Source organism: Ochotona curzoniae, unplaced genomic scaffold (assembly GCF_017591425.1).
Source record: "Ochotona curzoniae isolate NIBS_2020 unplaced genomic scaffold, NIBS_Ocur_1.0 scaffold_4506, whole genome shotgun sequence".
Lineage (NCBI taxonomy): Eukaryota > Metazoa > Chordata > Mammalia > Lagomorpha > Ochotonidae > Ochotona > Ochotona curzoniae.
Genome location: NW_024467119.1, coordinates 66,631,647 through 66,650,259, shown reverse-complemented (window position 1 = coordinate 66,650,259; position 18,613 = coordinate 66,631,647). Strand labels below are relative to the sequence as shown.

Here is an 18,613-nt window from a genome sequence, read left to right as displayed (position 1 = left end):
ATTCAAGTGATATAAAAATACATATGATCTTTAATTAAGTTGATTCCCAGGAGGTATGGAGGTACTTGTTGCAAAGACAATTTTTCATCTTTGAAAATGTGTAAGCCAGGTCAGGATGAATAACTAAAATATGTGAATATGCTTTTTCAATAAGGTCTTACCTGTTGGTTTTGAACTGGTGAGCCTTGTTTGAAGCAGTTATTACACTGAATTTTTTGATTTATTTATTTACTTATTATTGGAAAGTCAGATATACAGAGAGACAGAAAGATCTTCTGCCTGATGATTAACTCCCCAAGTAGCTGCAATCACCAGAGCTACGCCAATCCAAAGCCAGTGGCCTGGAGCCTCTTCCAGGTCTCCCACATGGGTACAGGGTTCCAAGGCTTTGGGCTGGCCATGACTGCTTTCCCAGGACAGAAGCAGGGAGCTGGATGAGAAGCAGGGTGGCTGGGATTAGACCCATATGGGATTCTGACATGTGCATGGCAAGAACTTCAGCTGCTAGGCTACTGCGCTGGGCCCTATGTTGATTCTTAAAATTAGATTTTCTAAGTTTTTCATTCCATTTGTATCTATCAGCTGTGAGTGATTCTTTAAAGAATCTAAAATTTCTTCTTTCCCCTTTTTGCCTTCCCTCCTAAGTATACTACACTCACCAGTTTTTCTAAGTGTTTAAATCCTTGACAGTTATTATTTTATTTCTCAAATTATCCTGTTTGGCAAATAGATACTGCTTCAAAAAAAACTTCTCTTTTTGACAATAAAATTTCAATATTGAGCACATCCTTGATTTATAGAATTGCCTTAACCTAAATATTAGTACAAATTCTGGGAAGGATTTGTTAATATTACTTGTTCAGTTTTATTGATTTGCTTGTCGGCTATTGATTTGCAAGAAATGCTTATATTTAAAGAGACTAAAATTTCAACTGTGACTCTGATTTTTAAAAATTTTATTTTCCAGTTTTTTTTTTATGATTTCTGAAATTAGATAAACTTCATGCACACCAAACTCCAAGGAAATTTTGCCATTTTTTATTAATAGTATTTTCATAATTTCATTTTTAAATTCCTATCTTTTATCCACTTTGTTCCTATTGCAGGGTTTATATAATCAGTTAAAATTTATTTGCCAGACACCCACAATCCCGTGCTCCATGTCCCCACAAGCATGCACCTGGGTGGCCAGTGAGCTTTCCCAGGTGCCACTGGTGCCCCAGGCCACCTGACCAGGGCTCCTCAGGGCCCATCATCCCTGGGGCTCATGGACCTGGCACCCACCACACAGAGGGTTCAAGGGCCTTGACCAGGCATCCTGGGCCCCACTGGGCCTTCCCCTCTCCCCAGCCCTGAGGTTCATGGACTCAGCATTCACAGTGCGGCAGTTTCATTTTTTAGATTAAACAAACAAACAAACGAAACAAAAACAAAAAAATCTTATGTGTACCTAGAGAACTTCTTTTTACAGTTTCAAAGAAAATCGTTGCTGTGAATGATGTCCCAGTAGAGTGAGAGCCTCTTCTGACATCCATATCCATGTTGAGGTGTCAGCTGGAGTGTTGTTTGCGATGCTACTGAGACAATTTCCTGCTAGCACATCCTGGGAGGCAGCAGATACTGACTCAAATCTTTGTCCTCCGGCAACCAATCAGGGGGCCCCAGGTGGAGTTCCAGAAACCTGGCTATGACCTTACCTGCAAGCACCTGCTGTGGACATTTGGAGAGAGAATTTCTCCCTCTCTGTCTCTCAAAGCCTTTCAAGTAGATAGAAACAGCCAAGCATTCTACAGCAAGCAAACAAGAAAATTTCTCTTGGCACTTTTATGTGTATCATGTTCCACTTATAAAGAAGTGTGTGTGTAGTTCAGTGGTTAGCATCCTGCAGCTGTGTCGATCCCTAGCTCCAGCTCCAACTGCAGCTTCCTGATAACACAGGCCCTGGGAGGTAGCGATTACAGACACCTTGTGATTCCAAGGTGGGAGAGCTGGGGTGTGTTCCCTGCCCCACATCCAGCCTCAGACATTGAAGGCGATTTGTAGAGCGAGCTAGCAGATGGGAACATACTCTACCTATCCAGCTCTCTTTGGTCATATCTTAATGGACAGATTCAATCCATTAATTACATTTGAAAATAACTAAATTAAATTAGGAAAAGAGCAGCTCATAGCATTGGTGTTGTTAACGTAGCGTCTGGCCTACCTTTGTGCTTGATGAAAACATTTCTAAAAAACATTACCAATAATAAATATCTTGATAATTTTATCTTGTTTCAAAATGTTTGTTGTTGCTATTTCTAATAGCCTAACATCCTTTATTGTTTCATTTACTTTCTTATACATATATATAAATTTTGATTTTAAGAAGTGTTTACACTGAATTATTATCTCAAGAAAGTTAATTCGTTGCATTAGGGATTTTACTGGCATTTGATGCTTTTGATGTTTTTTTAGTGTAATTAACAATAATACAATGCGAATTTGCATTCTCTTTTTCAATTTTTCATGCTTAAATGCTTTTCCATTGTTGTTAAATTACAGAAGCCAGTTAGCGCATGAGTAATGTTAAATGGTGGTGGTGACAATAATGGATATCATTTTTTTTATCCTTGACTTTTCTGGCACTTAGGAATGCAAGAGGCTGTACAAGGAAGTGTATCTCTTTCCGTGTCTTACCCCAGTTCACCTGGGGTGAAAGTCTTAGTAGCTTCTATACAATAACCTGACAGAATCTGTCAAACTCTATTTACACATAGTGATGGGAGACCATGCACTGTTTGGTGAGTGAGTTGACTATGGATTCCTTTTATAGAGTCTGCATCCAGACTAGTTCCAGGTTAGTTATTGCAAGACCAGGCTCCCCTGCACAAGAGGAGAAATTGTAGGTAGGTGGTTTGCTAAAGAAGTGTATTTGTGAGTTCTGTTAGGAAGTGCAGGACACAGCCTGAGAAAAACCAACGTGAAGGCTCAGCCTGATGCTGCTGGAAGTGCTCTGAGGATAAAGCAAATCCTAGAGTTTGTCTCAGTGCTAGGTTGGTTGGACTTCCATGTCCTAAGACAGGAGACTCAGTAGCTAACAATCCATAAGAGCTATAAACTTGCAGGCATTTCCAATCCCTGCCTCTGTGGAAAAGGGGCTCCATTCCTTAGTTTAGGGATCGTACTTTGAGGAACGTGTAAGGTGTGCCCATTTAGAGCAAAATTACATGGTAGGAAATGCATACCCAGAAACAAGAAAAGTAATAGGGTGAAATGTAGCTAGAACATCAATAATTAGTTACAAAGCATTTCACTTCTTACTGATTTAGTAAATAGTGAGAGAAGTGAGTTGAATTTTCCAAAAATTATTGTGTATCAATGTGTTGTATTACACTGCCGTTGTTTTTCCCAAGTGGCTATCGTTATTCCATCTGTACCATCTTTGTCTTAAAGTTATCCATTTTAATTTCATATGTTTGCAAATATATTCTACCTGGATGTTGATATTTTAGAAAGCAATGTAAATTTCTTTTAATTGCAAATTGTAATCTATTTAAATGTACTGATAGTATTGATCTATTTCAACGCATTCCATGCCTTGTGTTGAACTTTTCCTTTTTTGCGTCCCCTTCTCCCAATACACACACCATTTCCCTGATTATAATTTGGAACAATCAAGGTTTTTTGTTCTATTTTGGTTACTGTGGGCTTTTGTTTATTTTAGATTCTTCTGATTTACAGATACACTTTTTCTTCCTTCCTCTGTTTTTATTCCTTTCCTTCCTGGTTTCCTTCTTCTCTCCTTCTCTCCCTCATCTGACCTTCTTTATCTCTCTCTCTTTTCTTTCTTCTTCCTCCCTTCTCTCTCCCCTTTTTTTCCAAGATACTAATACCAATGAATTCCAATGAATGCATGTGTCATACACTCAGCTTTGGTTTCCTATAATGAAACAGCAGAGGCAGTCCAACTTTATAGAGGGGGTTATTTAACTCAGCATTTTAAAGGTTGAAGGTCCATGACAAAGTGTCATAGCTCCAGCAGTGGAAATATCACCCAGTGAGTCAGACAGTAGAGAGGTGATCACAGGGCTCATACTCAGTCTCTCATAACATTTGATTTTCCTAAGAACTCATTTAGGTAACCAATGTTCTCTTCCGACGGCAACACACCAGTGACCTGGGGACCTTCCACTGTGCTCCATCTCTGCAAGTTTCTATCAGTTTCCACATCATCACCATAGGAAGAAAGCCTTTACTACCTGACACGTTGAGGAGACACTTGCAAACTGTATCTCCATCATAGCACTTCCTATTCTTAATTAAAGGAAACAGAAATATTACTTTTAGTGAGTTTTATTTTAAAAATCAGCATTTATTTGTTTTATTTTTTGAAAGTTAGAGAATGAGCGAGAGAGCGCGGTTTCTCATCCACTGTAACTCTAAATACCTGAAGGAGCTAGGGCTGAAACAAGCAAAAGCCAGGAGCCCAGAACTAAGTTGGGATTGGCCACATGGCTGGTAGGGATCCAAGTCCTTGAGTCATAATCTGGGGCTTCCAAGGATTCACACTAAGAGCAAAGAAGAGTTGAGAACACAGTAGGAACTTGAACCCAGCCATTCCATTATTGGATGCAGACATGTCAAGCCTTGATCCTGTGCTAAATGCCGTTGCAGACATTTTATATTTTGCATTACTTTATCTCAACTTTGTGAATAGATTGCCTAGTTTTTAAAACTTTTTTTTTTTAACAAGGAGCAAGGAATTGGCTTGAAAAATCAAGTTATTCTGTAAGTTTGATCACATGAGTAAGTGGTCATCTTAAAATATCCCCTGTATCTGGGCTGGATTCTTTTCCTTTCCATCTAGTTCTAGCACATTTTTCCTCTTACACTGATATTTCTGCTTTTTGGCCTATGTTACTCTATGGTTCTATACTGTAATTTCATAGTTCTTATTGTATGTAGTATATCGAGTTTCTGTTGTGAAGGCTTGCAACAGCTCTTTTGTTATCTCCAATTCACTCCTTTCACTTTCCTAACAAGGCTTCCTAACAGTATTGTTTCTATTAGTGGAAAATAGTCATTTTAAAATATGCTCAATATTTACTATTCAGTAATAAATCACAAGCTGATAATTTGGAATTATGAACTGAAAGTGCAACCCAAGATCAGGGTGCTCACACCTTGATGAGGGAGAGAGAAATTTGGTAGATACCCTTCAATGTAGTTATTATTATGATATTAATTTGAATGAGAGGCAAAAGAATGTTGTACATAGATGCTAAAACAACAGAATTTCAGGCAGAAGGAATAGTGACTTCAAAATGCCCAAAGGCTAAAAGATCAAACAGTGAGAATGCATGTAGAATTACTAGCAAGATAGAAAATGGATTGTCAGTTCCTGTGCATTTTCCACAGCCAGGATCAGCAAACCTTTTGTGAAAAGAGAAAGCTATTTTTTAATTCCACTTTGAAAACTATTTGGTTTCTTTTGCCACTACTCAACTCTGCCTTTGTGGTGTGTGAACTGCCAGAGAAAACATATAAATGAGTGGGCATAGTTGCAGTCTAATAAAACTTTATTTAAGAACACCTCAGCTGTAAGCCATTTCCATAACTTTGTATTTGTCTTATCATAATTGCAATCAAGGTATTACCAGACAAAGAATTGGCAAAGTATATTGGAGCTAAGAATTTTTGCATTTTTAAATGCTGTAATACAAACACAGGAAAAACACTGGGCAGAGACCAGGTATGGCTATAAATCTTAAAATATTTACTACCTGGCCTTTTACAGGAAATGGTTGCCAATTTCTGCACTAGACTCACCAAATGAGTTAGGCAGTTTTTCCTCTTTCTCTTTCATCCTCTGAAATAACTTCTCTTACCAAAAAAAAAAAAAAAAGGATAAGGGGGATATCTTTGACTCAGAACAGAAAATTAAATAATTTAGCTCACATTATGTAGTGCCACATTAGCTCACATTATGGTAGTGCCAACTTAATTTTTTGTAACATAATCCCTTTCCTGAAGAATCAGTTTCAGAGAATTAAAGTTCTAGCTCCATTTCAAGTATTGACAACCACCTGTGGTCATTGGTTATCACAGTGGGCAAACAGTTCTAGAAGTTTTATAATGATTTCTATTTAGCTCTACAACAGTGTAGTGTAGACAATGTACCTAAAAGGAAGCTAGGTAAGCTTATGCATTAAAACAAACAAACCAAAAACTTCATTATCCAGAGTCTCATAAGAATTAAAACACTAGAACTGTCTCAACATATCTTATTTATACATATTCCCTTTTCTCCATAAAGATTTTTGCAACATGGAAGGAGACATGTCCATCAGTTGTTTGGGAGTAACTTATTATTTTACATTTATTTTATTTATTTGAAAGGTTGAGTTACAGATTAAGAAGGTAGATCAAGTTAAAGGACGATCAAGTTAAAGGTTGAGTTACAGATCAAGAGGGAGAAAGAATGAAAGAGAGAGAGATTAAAAGGGAAAGGGAGACATAGAAAAAGAGAAAATGAATCTTCTGTCCTCTGGTTCACACCCCAAATAAAAGAAACAGCTGGGACTGGCCAGACCAGATCCAGGGATTGATCCAGGCCTCCCACATGGTTTCAGGATCCCAAGCATTTGTGCCATCTCATGCTGCTTCCCCAGGTGCATTAACAGTGAGCTGGGTTGGAAGTGGAACAATCGGATAAAAACTGAGTCTATATTAGATGCCAGTGTCCTAGGTAACAGCTCTACAGCTTGCAACTACGGAGAAAAGAGTATTTGAATCCTATTTAGCAATAGCCTAGCTTGGGACACATTGCTCCAGCCTGCAGTAAGAGCAATGATGATGATGATGACGATGATGATGATTTTGCCTAGACTGGTTTATCTGCCTGTATGGATGATTGCAATAAAAACGGTTATCAGAAAATGACAGCCAACAGAAAGCATCACATCTGTATCTGCTATTAAGAACTTTTAGCCCTGGCATATACCAGGTACCACATAAAATTTTTGAATAATGATGAATCACTTGATAAGAATTTTTAAAATAAGACTTAAGTAGAACGGAGAGTATAAATGCATTTACTTTGAATTCATTTTTATTATCTACATACTTTTGAAGGCCATCCAAATTCTCAGTTTACAAGTTTAGAACTGGTGATTATATAAAGTGTCCATTAACATTGAAACTAACACAACATTCTCTTTATAACTTCCATTTTCCCATTGAAATGGAGCAGAGGTATCCTGCTCTTGTATATGTAGCTGTTAATGAGCTGCATACGGTATTGTAGAATTTTGAATGTGACTCTCTATAACACTATCCTTTGACCATTATTCCAATTATAGCAACTTTTCCATAAAAACGTGTATTCTTTCATATTGCAAAAAAACAATGTTGTTTGATATTGAAAGAACATTTATTCTCTTTTAGGATTTATGTAAGTTCTTGTCAGAGGGCGTTTTAATCTTTACAGAGTGATTTAGTCATTTATAACAAAATTTGAAATTAAAGCCTGGAGTTTTATTGGAGACAGAATTTTCCTGAGTTTCCGAGGTTTCTATTTGACTCATTTTTCTTCAGAGAGGCTCACTTCCCCTTTCTGTGAAACAAAAGCTTCTTCTCTCCCCTTCTGTGCAATCAAGAGAACTCGGAGCATATTTTTCCTTTCACTTCATTTTTCTTTTTGTCTCTGGGAGTTTCAGCAATATTGAGTGCGACAAATCTTTCCATTTTTATTTTTCTGAAAGACATGACAGCTGAAAAGCAAAAGATTTATTTCATTCATAAAACCTTCGAATTTGCTATATCAAAACCAAATTCACATGTCTTAAATTACTCTTTTTTATTATTTAAAAAAATAAATCCTTTTAAAAAAATTATATGAAAATCAGGAGAGCGGAAAGGAGAGAAAGAGAGAGGGAGAGAAAGAGATTGTCCATCTCCTGGTTTACTTCTGATCGGCATAGCTACAGCCTTTGCAGCCGTTTGGGGAGTGAACCAGCCCACAGCAGATCTTTCTCTGTTTGTTTCCTTCTCTGTTTAAATCTGTCTTTCCACTAAAAATCAATAACTCTTAAAAAGTAAGCATTTTGATCTTAGCTTCAACTTTAATGCATTGTTAATGTATAAACATAATATAATAGGTCATGTAATTCAAAATAAATGCTTATGTATAGTTACCTGCTACAACTATTCTATGAATTCATTTTAGTGCTTTTGCTTTGTGCCTGTTGGTAAGTAATTGTAATCATTGCTTAGTTTTTAGAATGTTTCAGTAATTTGATGGAATATGTGTGAAGAGGAAATACCTTTCTTCTAGTTAGTTCAGGAAATCACCTAGTATGTCTATTTTTCCAGAGTCATTGTGAGTTTTCAATTTAACACACTCATCTGAGTGTGACTTTAAATACTGATTTACCATGACTCATCGGAAATAATTTTATCTTTAATGCTAGGTTGTTAGGTGTGTGTCAACAGGTAAAAGTGAAGAATCTTTCTGGTAATGTAAATATTAGATTCAACTGTTGCTAGGAAACTCAAAAGCAAAAAAGTGAAAATAAGAATGTTAAAAATTATGAAATCTCAATACCCTTGTTATAAACAATGCAGCTGTGAAGTTCTGTAAAGTATTTCCATAAGTGAGTTAAAGAGAAAAGAAACTCCTTAAAATGAAGGGATCATTTCCTGTTTCACTTTGTTTCCTGCTTGAAGAGCTTTTGTCCCTCACAGGAGTTGCTTTTAATCTTTGGGAAGGTCTGTTCTGAATTTACTCCTTTGGAATTGGTTAAGATCCCTTTTAAGTGTATGCTTTGTTTTCTAAAAAGCTTAGCTCAGTTGAGCAACCTGCTGCTACTGTTGAAAAAAAAAAAAAAAACCAAAAACACAAAACTGCTGAGTAATGCTAGAGTCTTCTCTTGTGGCTGATGCAAACCTGGAGAATTTGCATCATCATGAAGCTGGAGTAAGTTGGTGTGACAGCCAGGAGCTTAAATACAAGCCCATGAGGAAGCTGAGCTGGTTTGTAATGATAGGGCAGCAGCAATCGCAGCAACAACAGTGGTAGTGCAAGGACGTGGAGAACTGAGAGCGCCATGAACACACAGGTGTTCCTCAGTCGTAATTAGATAGTTGTGAAGGATAAAATACACCTGAGTTCTTACCTGTGCTCATAATAGCACTGAGGGAGAGACAGTTTGAAAGCCAAGAGGAGGAATCAGTCACACTGTAAGAGCCACTAAAGTTAAAAGTTTTTGTTTTCTTTCTCTTTGCGGTATTTTTCCCCTGGGTGTCACTACAATGGTCCGAAAACCTGGTGTGTCCACTATCTCCAAAGGGAATTATCTGCAGGGAAATGTGAGCGGGAGACTGCCTTCCATGGGCAGCAGTAAGGAACCCGCTGGGCAGGAGAAAGTGGTGCTCAAGAAGAAAATCACCTTACTGAGGGGAGTCTCCATCATCATTGGCACCGTCATCGGAGCGGGGATCTTCATCTCTCCCAAGGGCGTGCTCCGCAATACCGGCACCGTGGGCATGTCTCTGGTCGTCTGGACCGTCTGCGGGATCCTGTCCCTGTTCGGTGAGTGAGACTTCTGGGCTGGGAGGTGTGGCTGCGCGGCTGGAAAGTTTGCCGTCTGGGGAAAGTGCCGGCTAACTTTGAAGGAATAGCCAAGTCTGTTCCTCATTATCTGACTTGTACGTGGAGGTATGTGAGATGCCGCAAAGCCGTGCTCACTGCAGTCTTGGTCCTGAATTGCCCCAAATTGCTTCCTGCAGGCTACACTCTCTTTTCCTAACTCCGACTGTTTTCTGACTCTCCCCTGTGGTGATGAACTCAAAAGCAAACTTTGATGACCCAGGAAAATGCATGCATGCTTTCTACCTGGGCATTCGTGACTAGTTACCTCTGCTTTGGGCATTCAGGCAGCTGGCACTCTGCATGAGACACCTGTGAAGCAAAATGCGGAGTGGCCTCTTTAGACCCGGAACAGCAGTTCAGCACAAGCCAAAGTGACTGGATTAGCAAAAACAAATGGGGGCCAGTCTTTTCCTTCCTAGTTTTCTTAACACGCCTGCTTGTTAATTACTAATACTTTTTCTAAAGTCTTGCCCATAACTCAGTCGTTATCATCCCTGGGAACAAGGGAATGGCCTGAGCACGCGTCAAATGTTTTTCAACCTTTATCTCCTCTTAACATTTCTTGACTTCTGCAAGACAAGTTTTAAAACTACTTGTTAGCTTGCTGTGCTTGCCCAGATCTGTTTTCTTCATCTGTGTTTCCCATGGTTTCCGGAGACCCAAATAATTTGTCCATCTCTTTGCCAAGTTAATTTGGAAGGAAATGGTACAAGAAATATGATTACTATTTTTGAAAGATTTGGATCTCTTCTATTGATTATGAGTTATTGATAAGGAGGAAATAACTACTACTTAATGACACAGGCAAATTGTTAGAGGTTACCTGAGTTAGTTGGAAAGGTCACACAAACAAGAGCTATCAAAAATATTAAAGTTTGTTTATACAGTACAGTAGGAATGCCTACAATTATTTGCTCATCTCTGGAAATGTTTGTTTTGATTTTGAAATTCACTTTAAGTTACTGGCCTTTTTCTTATCTTTATGTGTAAGGATCGATTCTTGGTCCTACAGGTGCCAGTCCATTCACTCTTTCTATTTGAGTTTTGTGATGCTTTTATGCACTGGTTTGGGCAATCATCTAGAGCATCAAGCTTCTAGGTATTTTGAGTAAAACATGTTAAAACAGTCAAGAGGATTTTTCTAGGTTTTTAAGAGGAGTTTTTGGTATTATTCATGTGAAGGGTTTGTGTTTCATAAAATGTTTAGTAATGTTTGTGTGTCATTGTTTTCCAAGTGTATTCTTCATCCTTATACAACACTGTGCAGTAGTGTTACAACAAACTCTTACAGAAGTCTTAGCGATGGTTAGAACTGAGATAGCTCTATCATATATAGTTGTAGATAACCAGAGAGAACATTAATTGTTCATCATCATAATGACTGTTCCCTCAGCCTTTAATCTTCCTACAGCACTTGAATTGTCCAGAATCAATCATTATCTAATCATAAAAACCACAACCGGTTTCCTGGACTTTGCATTCTTACAACATGTACGCTGCTTCCACAACATGATTACATGTTTGCACATACTAAAATTTATTCATATGTGATCATCTAGAGTACTCTGAGTGTTGAACTAGCTAACGTGACATTGACTTCAGCTATGAAAATATGTGCATTAGTCTTTCACCTTGTGCTGGAGCTCGGAGGAAACAGAGGAGTGCAGTTAAGGTTACATGTGAGTTGGTATTCTTTGAGCATTAATTGCAGGGAGTGTACTCTTGTATTAATCTACTTCTCTGTATTTGCACTACGTTTGTCACTTAAAGTACTAGGAGCTTTATGATAGGAGCACCTCCCTAACGGGAAGCAAAGCAGAGTGTATGGAACATATTTTTATTTCCCTTAAAACCCTAGGACTCTGGAATTAAAAGTAAATAATCTATATACAAACAAACCCTAATTTAAGATTTTTGACTTGTGATTTTATAGTGGTGTATAATACTAATAATAATAATTCATCATTCACTAAATCACCTGCACTATTCAAAACTTTATTATAAAACAGAATTCATATGGATGATGTTGCCCAGCTCTAGGGTATTGCAAGTATTCTGAGCACATTTCAGTTAAACTGGGCCAAACTGATGTTCAGCAGATTAAGTGGACTAAATATATTCAGAAATTCATTATGTTTTTAATTACCATGATTCATCAGTATATAAACCCTTTATAAGTAGAGGAGTATCTCCAGTGGATTTACAAGTGAGAACCTAAACTATGTGTGGTGGAGAGTAGGTTTAGGCTGTGATCTTAGAGTCTGTTTTTCATTTATTTTCTACTTGAAAATTTGTTCTGAGAATGATGTTCCTGTTGTACTAGGTTAAGGACTCAAAAAGCGATAGTAAGATTCACCGAGTATTCAGATTTTGTTATTGTTAGGCAGTTTTACCAAAAGCATAACTGATTTGATTACTGACATTTGTCTGTTCTTTGAGTCTCTCATGAAACTAAGGCAAAAGTTTTGAGTTACATTTGAGTATGTAGCCATATAGATAACACTTTTCATAGAATGTTATGTTGCATTATTATAATCAATTGCTCAAATTGATAGAAATGGCTATAATCCATGCTGTCCCATTCTGAACTCCAACGGAAGTAAAGTAAAAATTGGATTCTCCATTTCACAGGAGATGAAATTGAGGTTTTAAAAATATATCTTTAAAGGTTATTTGTTAGAAAAAGTTACAGAGAGTGAGAGAGAGAAAAAGAGAGACAGACAGCGAGAGACGGAAACAGTGAGAGATTTTCATCCATTGGCATACTCTCCAAATGGCCACAACAGCCAGAGTCAAGTATGGCTGAATTTCTAAACCCGGAGCTTCTTCTGGATTGCCCGATGCCTGTGAGGGCCCACGTACTTGGACCTTCTTCTGTTGCTTTTCCAGGCCGTTTACTGGGAGATGGATCTGAAAAGCGGTAGTCAGAACTTGCAATAGTGCTCATATGGGGTGTCAGAGTCACACGTGGTACTTTAACCCAGTGGCTCACAAAGCTGGCCCCAAAACTGAAGTTTTAAGAGATAACATTTCTTGACCAATTGCACTGAAAGTTGAAGCCTAAATGTTTTTGTCTACAAGTGATTTTACCTCCTATACTTAGCTATACATTGTAGCATCTCTTTTTTTCTTAATTTTTATTTTTCATGATATAAATTTATAGGCTCGGGGATTTCCCCTTCCACCTTCTCCATTTCCCCTTCTACTCATTGTTTTCCCTGTTTTATTGCAATATTGTATTCTCTCAGCAATAGTCACTAGTCTATCATTCTGTTAGTGAAGTGTATCATGACATTGTGGGTATTGACAATGGTAGAAAGTTCTGCATCCTACTGTCCAAATATTTAAAAACATGTATATATACGTGTGTGTGTGTGTAGTTGTATGTGTGTGTATAGTTAGATAAGCGTGTGTGTGAGTATTCATCTAGAGGAACTGTATATGAAAAACTAGTTTGCCAAGAAGTGCAAAGTGCAGTATGCATGTCTACTCCCAAATGAAAGATGGATTCCCAATGAAATTGTTAAATATATCTTGGCAATAAAAGTTCTTTTCATTTGTAAAAGTATGTTCCTTCAACCACCCAGAGTATATACTTCAAAAACATGAAAATGACCTCTTCTAGAAACAAACAAGGCAGTCAGTTTGATTTCTATGATAGAGCGTATAATCTACAAATCAGTTCATAGGGTTCACGTCTTTCAGGATTACATCTTAAAATCCGTTTTTCTTTCTCTTTTTAAAAAATTTTCACTTGCCATAGAAATATTGTTAGAAGGATTCTCAGTGAGATCAGCTTGAGCTAACTATCTTTATGTGACATCGTGTTCTTCACAAGTCAGTGTTATTAATATCTACCTTCCAGTTTTCTCTGGTTCAACTCAAAGTTTTGAAATATATGACTATTTTAGAAGTTTGTCATTATTATTTTAAATAAGCTTTTGTTGCCCAAATACAATGAATTAGACCTCTAAGAGAGGAATTTAGAAGAGGAATTTGGTGGGTTTCAGCAAATGCAAAATGGTTATTTGTCTTGAAATAAGGACTCCATTCAGCCCAAAGGAAGTAAATGTAACTCGGGCAACATTTTCACTGCTTTTCGATGCAACTTCTGGGTAGCTTAAAATATGTATTAAATGTGTACTTTTTATTATAAATATTTCACAGGAGCCTTGTCCTATGCTGAACTGGGAACAAGTATAAAGAAATCTGGTGGTCATTACACATATATTCTGGAAGTCTTTGGTCCATTACTAGCTTTTGTGCGAGTTTGGGTCGAACTGCTCATAATACGGTAAGAGCACAGATAGAAAAATATTGAGAAAAAAGAAACCTATTTGTTATACCTTTGTGAAACATCTTGGTTGTCTTTAACAAGTTAGAAGCATGTACATCATGTGACTATGCTGTAAACAAAATATTTCAAGATTTAAAATCTGTTATAACACACACTTTTCTAAGCTAACATTTTTAAACTGAATTTGTCACTGGCAGCACTCCATATTGATACTAAAATTTTAAGGTTCTGCTTTTCTTTAATCTTCAATTACTTTTTTTGCCATTTTTAGGAAAGATGCTTACTTGGAAGGACGTGAAACATCAAAAATATTCCTTGATAAACTATATTTTTTGACTGATCCAACAGAATTAAATATGCTAGTTTTTTTTTGATCATAGGTTATATAATCTGGTTATTCATTCTATTGGATGCTTAAGAAATTTATATACCTAACAATTTGGTGTTTCATTTCCATGATAGTCCCACATTTTATAAAATATCAAATTTATATCCCATGAATGACTCAGTTCCTCATCTTAAACAAATCAATGGACTACAGTTGTGAAAACCTTGTTGACGTTATTGTAAACACGTGTTCCCTTCCTGATTGTCTTGGCATGAAATAGTGCAAAGTCACTCTGAATAGCATATTTCTTTCAACTTCATGCGGAGCCTGTGATGTTGGATGAGTGAGGTACTCTACCACAGCTCTGTAGGCTAACTAATTCTACCAAGTCTGAACTGTACACTTTTGCTGGCAGTTTGATAGAAACAAGCATGACAACTTGTGCTTTCTGTAAACTTCTCAGCATCACAAAGTTAATGGAAGGATGGAATTACAAAATAATGCAGGTTTTCCACGAATCTTTTGAAGGCTGCTTCTACAAAGCTCAGCATTCAAATGAGCTTTTATTCTGTTACTTACAGGTGGCAAACACTGAACTAATAAGTTTACCCATTGAACTCATCATAAATTTTATGGTAACTCTTTTCATGAGAAAGAACTTCTAATTTTTTAAAATTATTTTTCTTATACTATAATTTTATGTGGCAGTAGCAACATATCAATTTTTAAAGATTCACTATTTTAAAAAAATTTATTGGAAAGTCAGATATACAGAGAGGAGGAGGAAGGACAGTGAGAAAGATCTTCTATCCACTGATTTACTCCCTAAGTGGCAACAATGGCTAGAGCTAATGGCTCTAGCTGCTAGGCTTACCACATAGGCCCTGGAACTTCCAATGATAAACAATGCTGAATTGTTTAAACTCTTTTTTGAAATAATAATGAAAGATTTTTTTCTTTCTGTAAAATTCTTCATATTGGGATGTACTTCTGCTCCTTCTGCATTGTTTGATTCTTACATAATTCTCAGTGTTCAATTTTAATCCTGTCTTTTCCAATGTGAATTTCCTTGTTATTTTAGCCTATATATTTCTTTATTTTTGAAAAATTATCTCTGCACATTTATGTTGATAGGATCCTTTGTATTCTTAAAATCTGGATGTCTGAATTCCATTTCTCTTGAAAAATTAGAAGCAGTTTAATGCTTTGAGAGTAGGTCTAATAATTTTGTAAACATCTTAGACAACTGGCAGTGTATATTGTTATAAAAAGTAGTAGAGTTATCATTGAGTAAGTGAAAGTTCAGTTATATTTCGAGTACACCATGTTCAATATCCAGATGAGTGAGCTGCTTACGAACAGGACATCTTATCACACTCCTGAGCGTTAGAGCCTCGTGTGCTGAATTCAGCTTCTTCCATCTATTACGTATGGAAGTTTACCTAATTGCTTTATGTTATTATGAGCTTGATCATGCCGTTTGCAGTAGCACAGATGTGGTGCTCACTGATTAATTTATCCATTCAATAAAGTGCTACTGAATGTGAATGGCAAGGCAAACAAATCTAAATTGGAATGAGTCACAATTCCTGTTCAAATAACTGATAATCACATACTACCTTAACGCCAATAAAACTGCCTCATGATATGGCATTAGATTTGTATGTTTTTGTGTGTGTTAATACAGGATATTGCCTGCACATATTCTAAAAGCTTTTAAAAAGTCTTTATTTACACCTCTGTCATGACAGACTGTGCTGCTTATTTGGTTTTTGAAATAATGCAGAAGAACAAATTACTTGAAAAGAGATATGACATTGAAGTACTTCAACTTTTCTATTACCAACACCTATGAAAACTACTTCCCACTAAAATTTTATCACCAAATTAAGTCAAAGTTTCCAGAAACAATGTGTTAAGCCTATTTCAAGGGAAGACAAACTACCAATCAGGGCATAGCAAAGAGGAGATTCTTAACTTAAACTCACCATTCACTGTATATTCAATATGTATTGGATTTTTCCAATATGTAAGTCTGCACTAACCAATGGGGATATAACCATGGTTAAGTTGGGCACAGTCTTGTACCCCTGGAGTTCAGGATTCATTGGAACAAATAGTTATCAGTGAAAACATCACATCAGTGTGTGTAAAATTGTCCCTGTGATAAGTTCTGTAAACAGAAGTCTGTCAAATTCAGTCACAGTATACTCTTGCAGATCTGACCCACCAGGCCTTACCTGGGAAAAGGGACATGGAACCAAGACTTCAAGCTTTTAAAATAGTCAATGAGTTGAAAAAGCTTTGGGCAGAAAGGACTCCCATTCTTCCTATGGGAGGAAGCTGATTAAAAATATAGGGAGTACTTAGGACAAGACTTGAATGTGATGCAAAGGTCTTTCATATTCTGAGCATGATACGAAAGTGCCATGATGGTATAATCAGATTACAGTTTGTGCATCAAAGACTTTATAAATGGTGGAAAACAGGAAAAGCAGTCTTGTTTGGATAGGAGAAAGAAGAAAATCAAGAACTGAATGTCACAAGCCAAGACTGGCAACACGTGATGGTGGTTGGTTTTCTGATAATCTAGGAATTCAGCACACGGCATTAGGGAACATAAGAAAGCAGAAAAGCTGAAAAGGAGGTTTGTCATAGAGGCTGAGATGATGCCATGGATTTGCTTGCTTGTGTAAGGAACATACATTCATGTATCCATACATTTAAAATGCCAGAGGATAATGTTTTCATAAAAACACTTGAATAAGTAATTTAAGAGTTTATTCCCTGTGTTGCAGTTTACATGAAATTGTAAGAGTATTGTTAGTTGAAATTTATACTTTGCATCACAGTACTTTTTTAGAATTAAGAAAAATCACTTGTATTTGAGTTTTTATCTATACAGAAAACAAAGCATCAAGTATTTGGTTATATATCTTCCAGGGACACCTATCAAAAGCATTATGTTTTGTGTTATTTTCTAGACCACACCCTGACTCATTCTATCTGTGCCATTAATAAGTTTGTACCGTGGCTGGAGTTTAATGGTTGACTTGTTGAAAAAGAAGATAGCTTCTAATAAGGCCCAGCTTTGTCAGTACCTTCTGTAATCAACCAGATTTTTGATGAGAAAAAAGATCACATACAGTAGGAGAGGGGCAAAATTGATAGTATCGAGCCCTGCTTCTAGAACTATGTAAAGTTTAAAATGTAGCTACCAATTTTATAGGCAATATTTTGGAAGAAATGTCTATGGCAACCTAAACAAATATCGTGCTTTGAATATTACGAATTTTTATGCTTAAGGTGTCCCATATGCTATATAATAATACTTCAAAGTAGAAAAAGTTCAATAAAAATGTTTTTTTTAAATTTTTATCTTTCTATAGTTTACCTAAGTGTAAATAAACGCATTATTTTTTAGCCCTGCTGCAACTGCTGTGATATCCCTGGCATTTGGACGCTACATTCTGGAACCATTTTTTATTCACTGTGAAATTCCTGAACTTGCAATCAAGCTGATTACAGCTGTGGGAATAAGTGAGTATTACAGAGAAAAAAAATCAAAAAGAAAATAAATGACCGAAAATAAAATTCAATTTTTTTCATGGTTGTTTTGCTCCCCACCTTGCATTATTTTGTTTGTAATTCCTAAGTTGTGTTGGAAATTAAGGAGTACACAGATCTCTGATATTGCATTTCATGCCAGGTTTGCATTGAATCATCACATATATTGAGTACTATTTTTTAAAAGCAGGTAAAAAAATGACCTTATAAGTAAACATTATGGGTATTGTATGTACACAAGGATTTTGAAAGATGAAAACCCAGTTATTTTATGAGTTTTTGAATTGGAAATTATCCTACCTCTCAATAAGTTGAAATGTAAGTCATACTTCATTATAGAGCTGTGTTAATGTAGTCGGGGTATATCTTGTGTTCGTATGTTTTATATTATTTGCTCCTGTTACTCAGTGTTACAGTTTCAGCTCTCTATTGCTGCTCATGATTTAAATTCTCTTTTAAGATTTGATTGTTAGTAGTATTTTTCAACTAGAACTTTTTTATGATTTCCAAATTAGAAAATTGTTCACTTCTCAATCAATGAGAGTGGATATGAGGAACTGGGAAAATAAAAAGAACATGCACAAAGTGACGTAAGTGACAAAAGGACAAGTAAAACTCTAATTTTCTATAAGATTCTGAATAACAAACCCTTGAGTATGATGGGAAATGATAACACAATTCTTGGTGCTACTTAAATTACTGATTTTGAAATCAGTATGATCATATTTGATTAAGTTTTAACTGTTCATTAATGGAAAAGAATGAAGACATGGCCAACCTGTATGCTAAT

The 18,613-nt window shown here is 36.4% G+C and overlaps 1 protein-coding gene across 1 annotated transcript in view; it reads left to right on the top strand.

The window, feature by feature from the left end:
* Positions 1-9,011: 9,011 nt before the first annotated feature.
* SLC7A11 (solute carrier family 7 member 11) overlaps positions 9,012-18,613 on the top strand; it is a 72,532-nt gene continuing 62,930 nt past the window's right edge. The window contains exons 1-3 of the mRNA XM_040967389.1: positions 9,012-9,571; positions 13,799-13,925; positions 17,681-17,796. Coding sequence (XP_040823323.1) covers positions 9,292-9,571; positions 13,799-13,925; positions 17,681-17,796 — 523 coding nt within the window. The 5' untranslated portion in view covers positions 9,012-9,291. The remainder of the gene's footprint in view (positions 9,572-13,798; positions 13,926-17,680; positions 17,797-18,613) is intronic.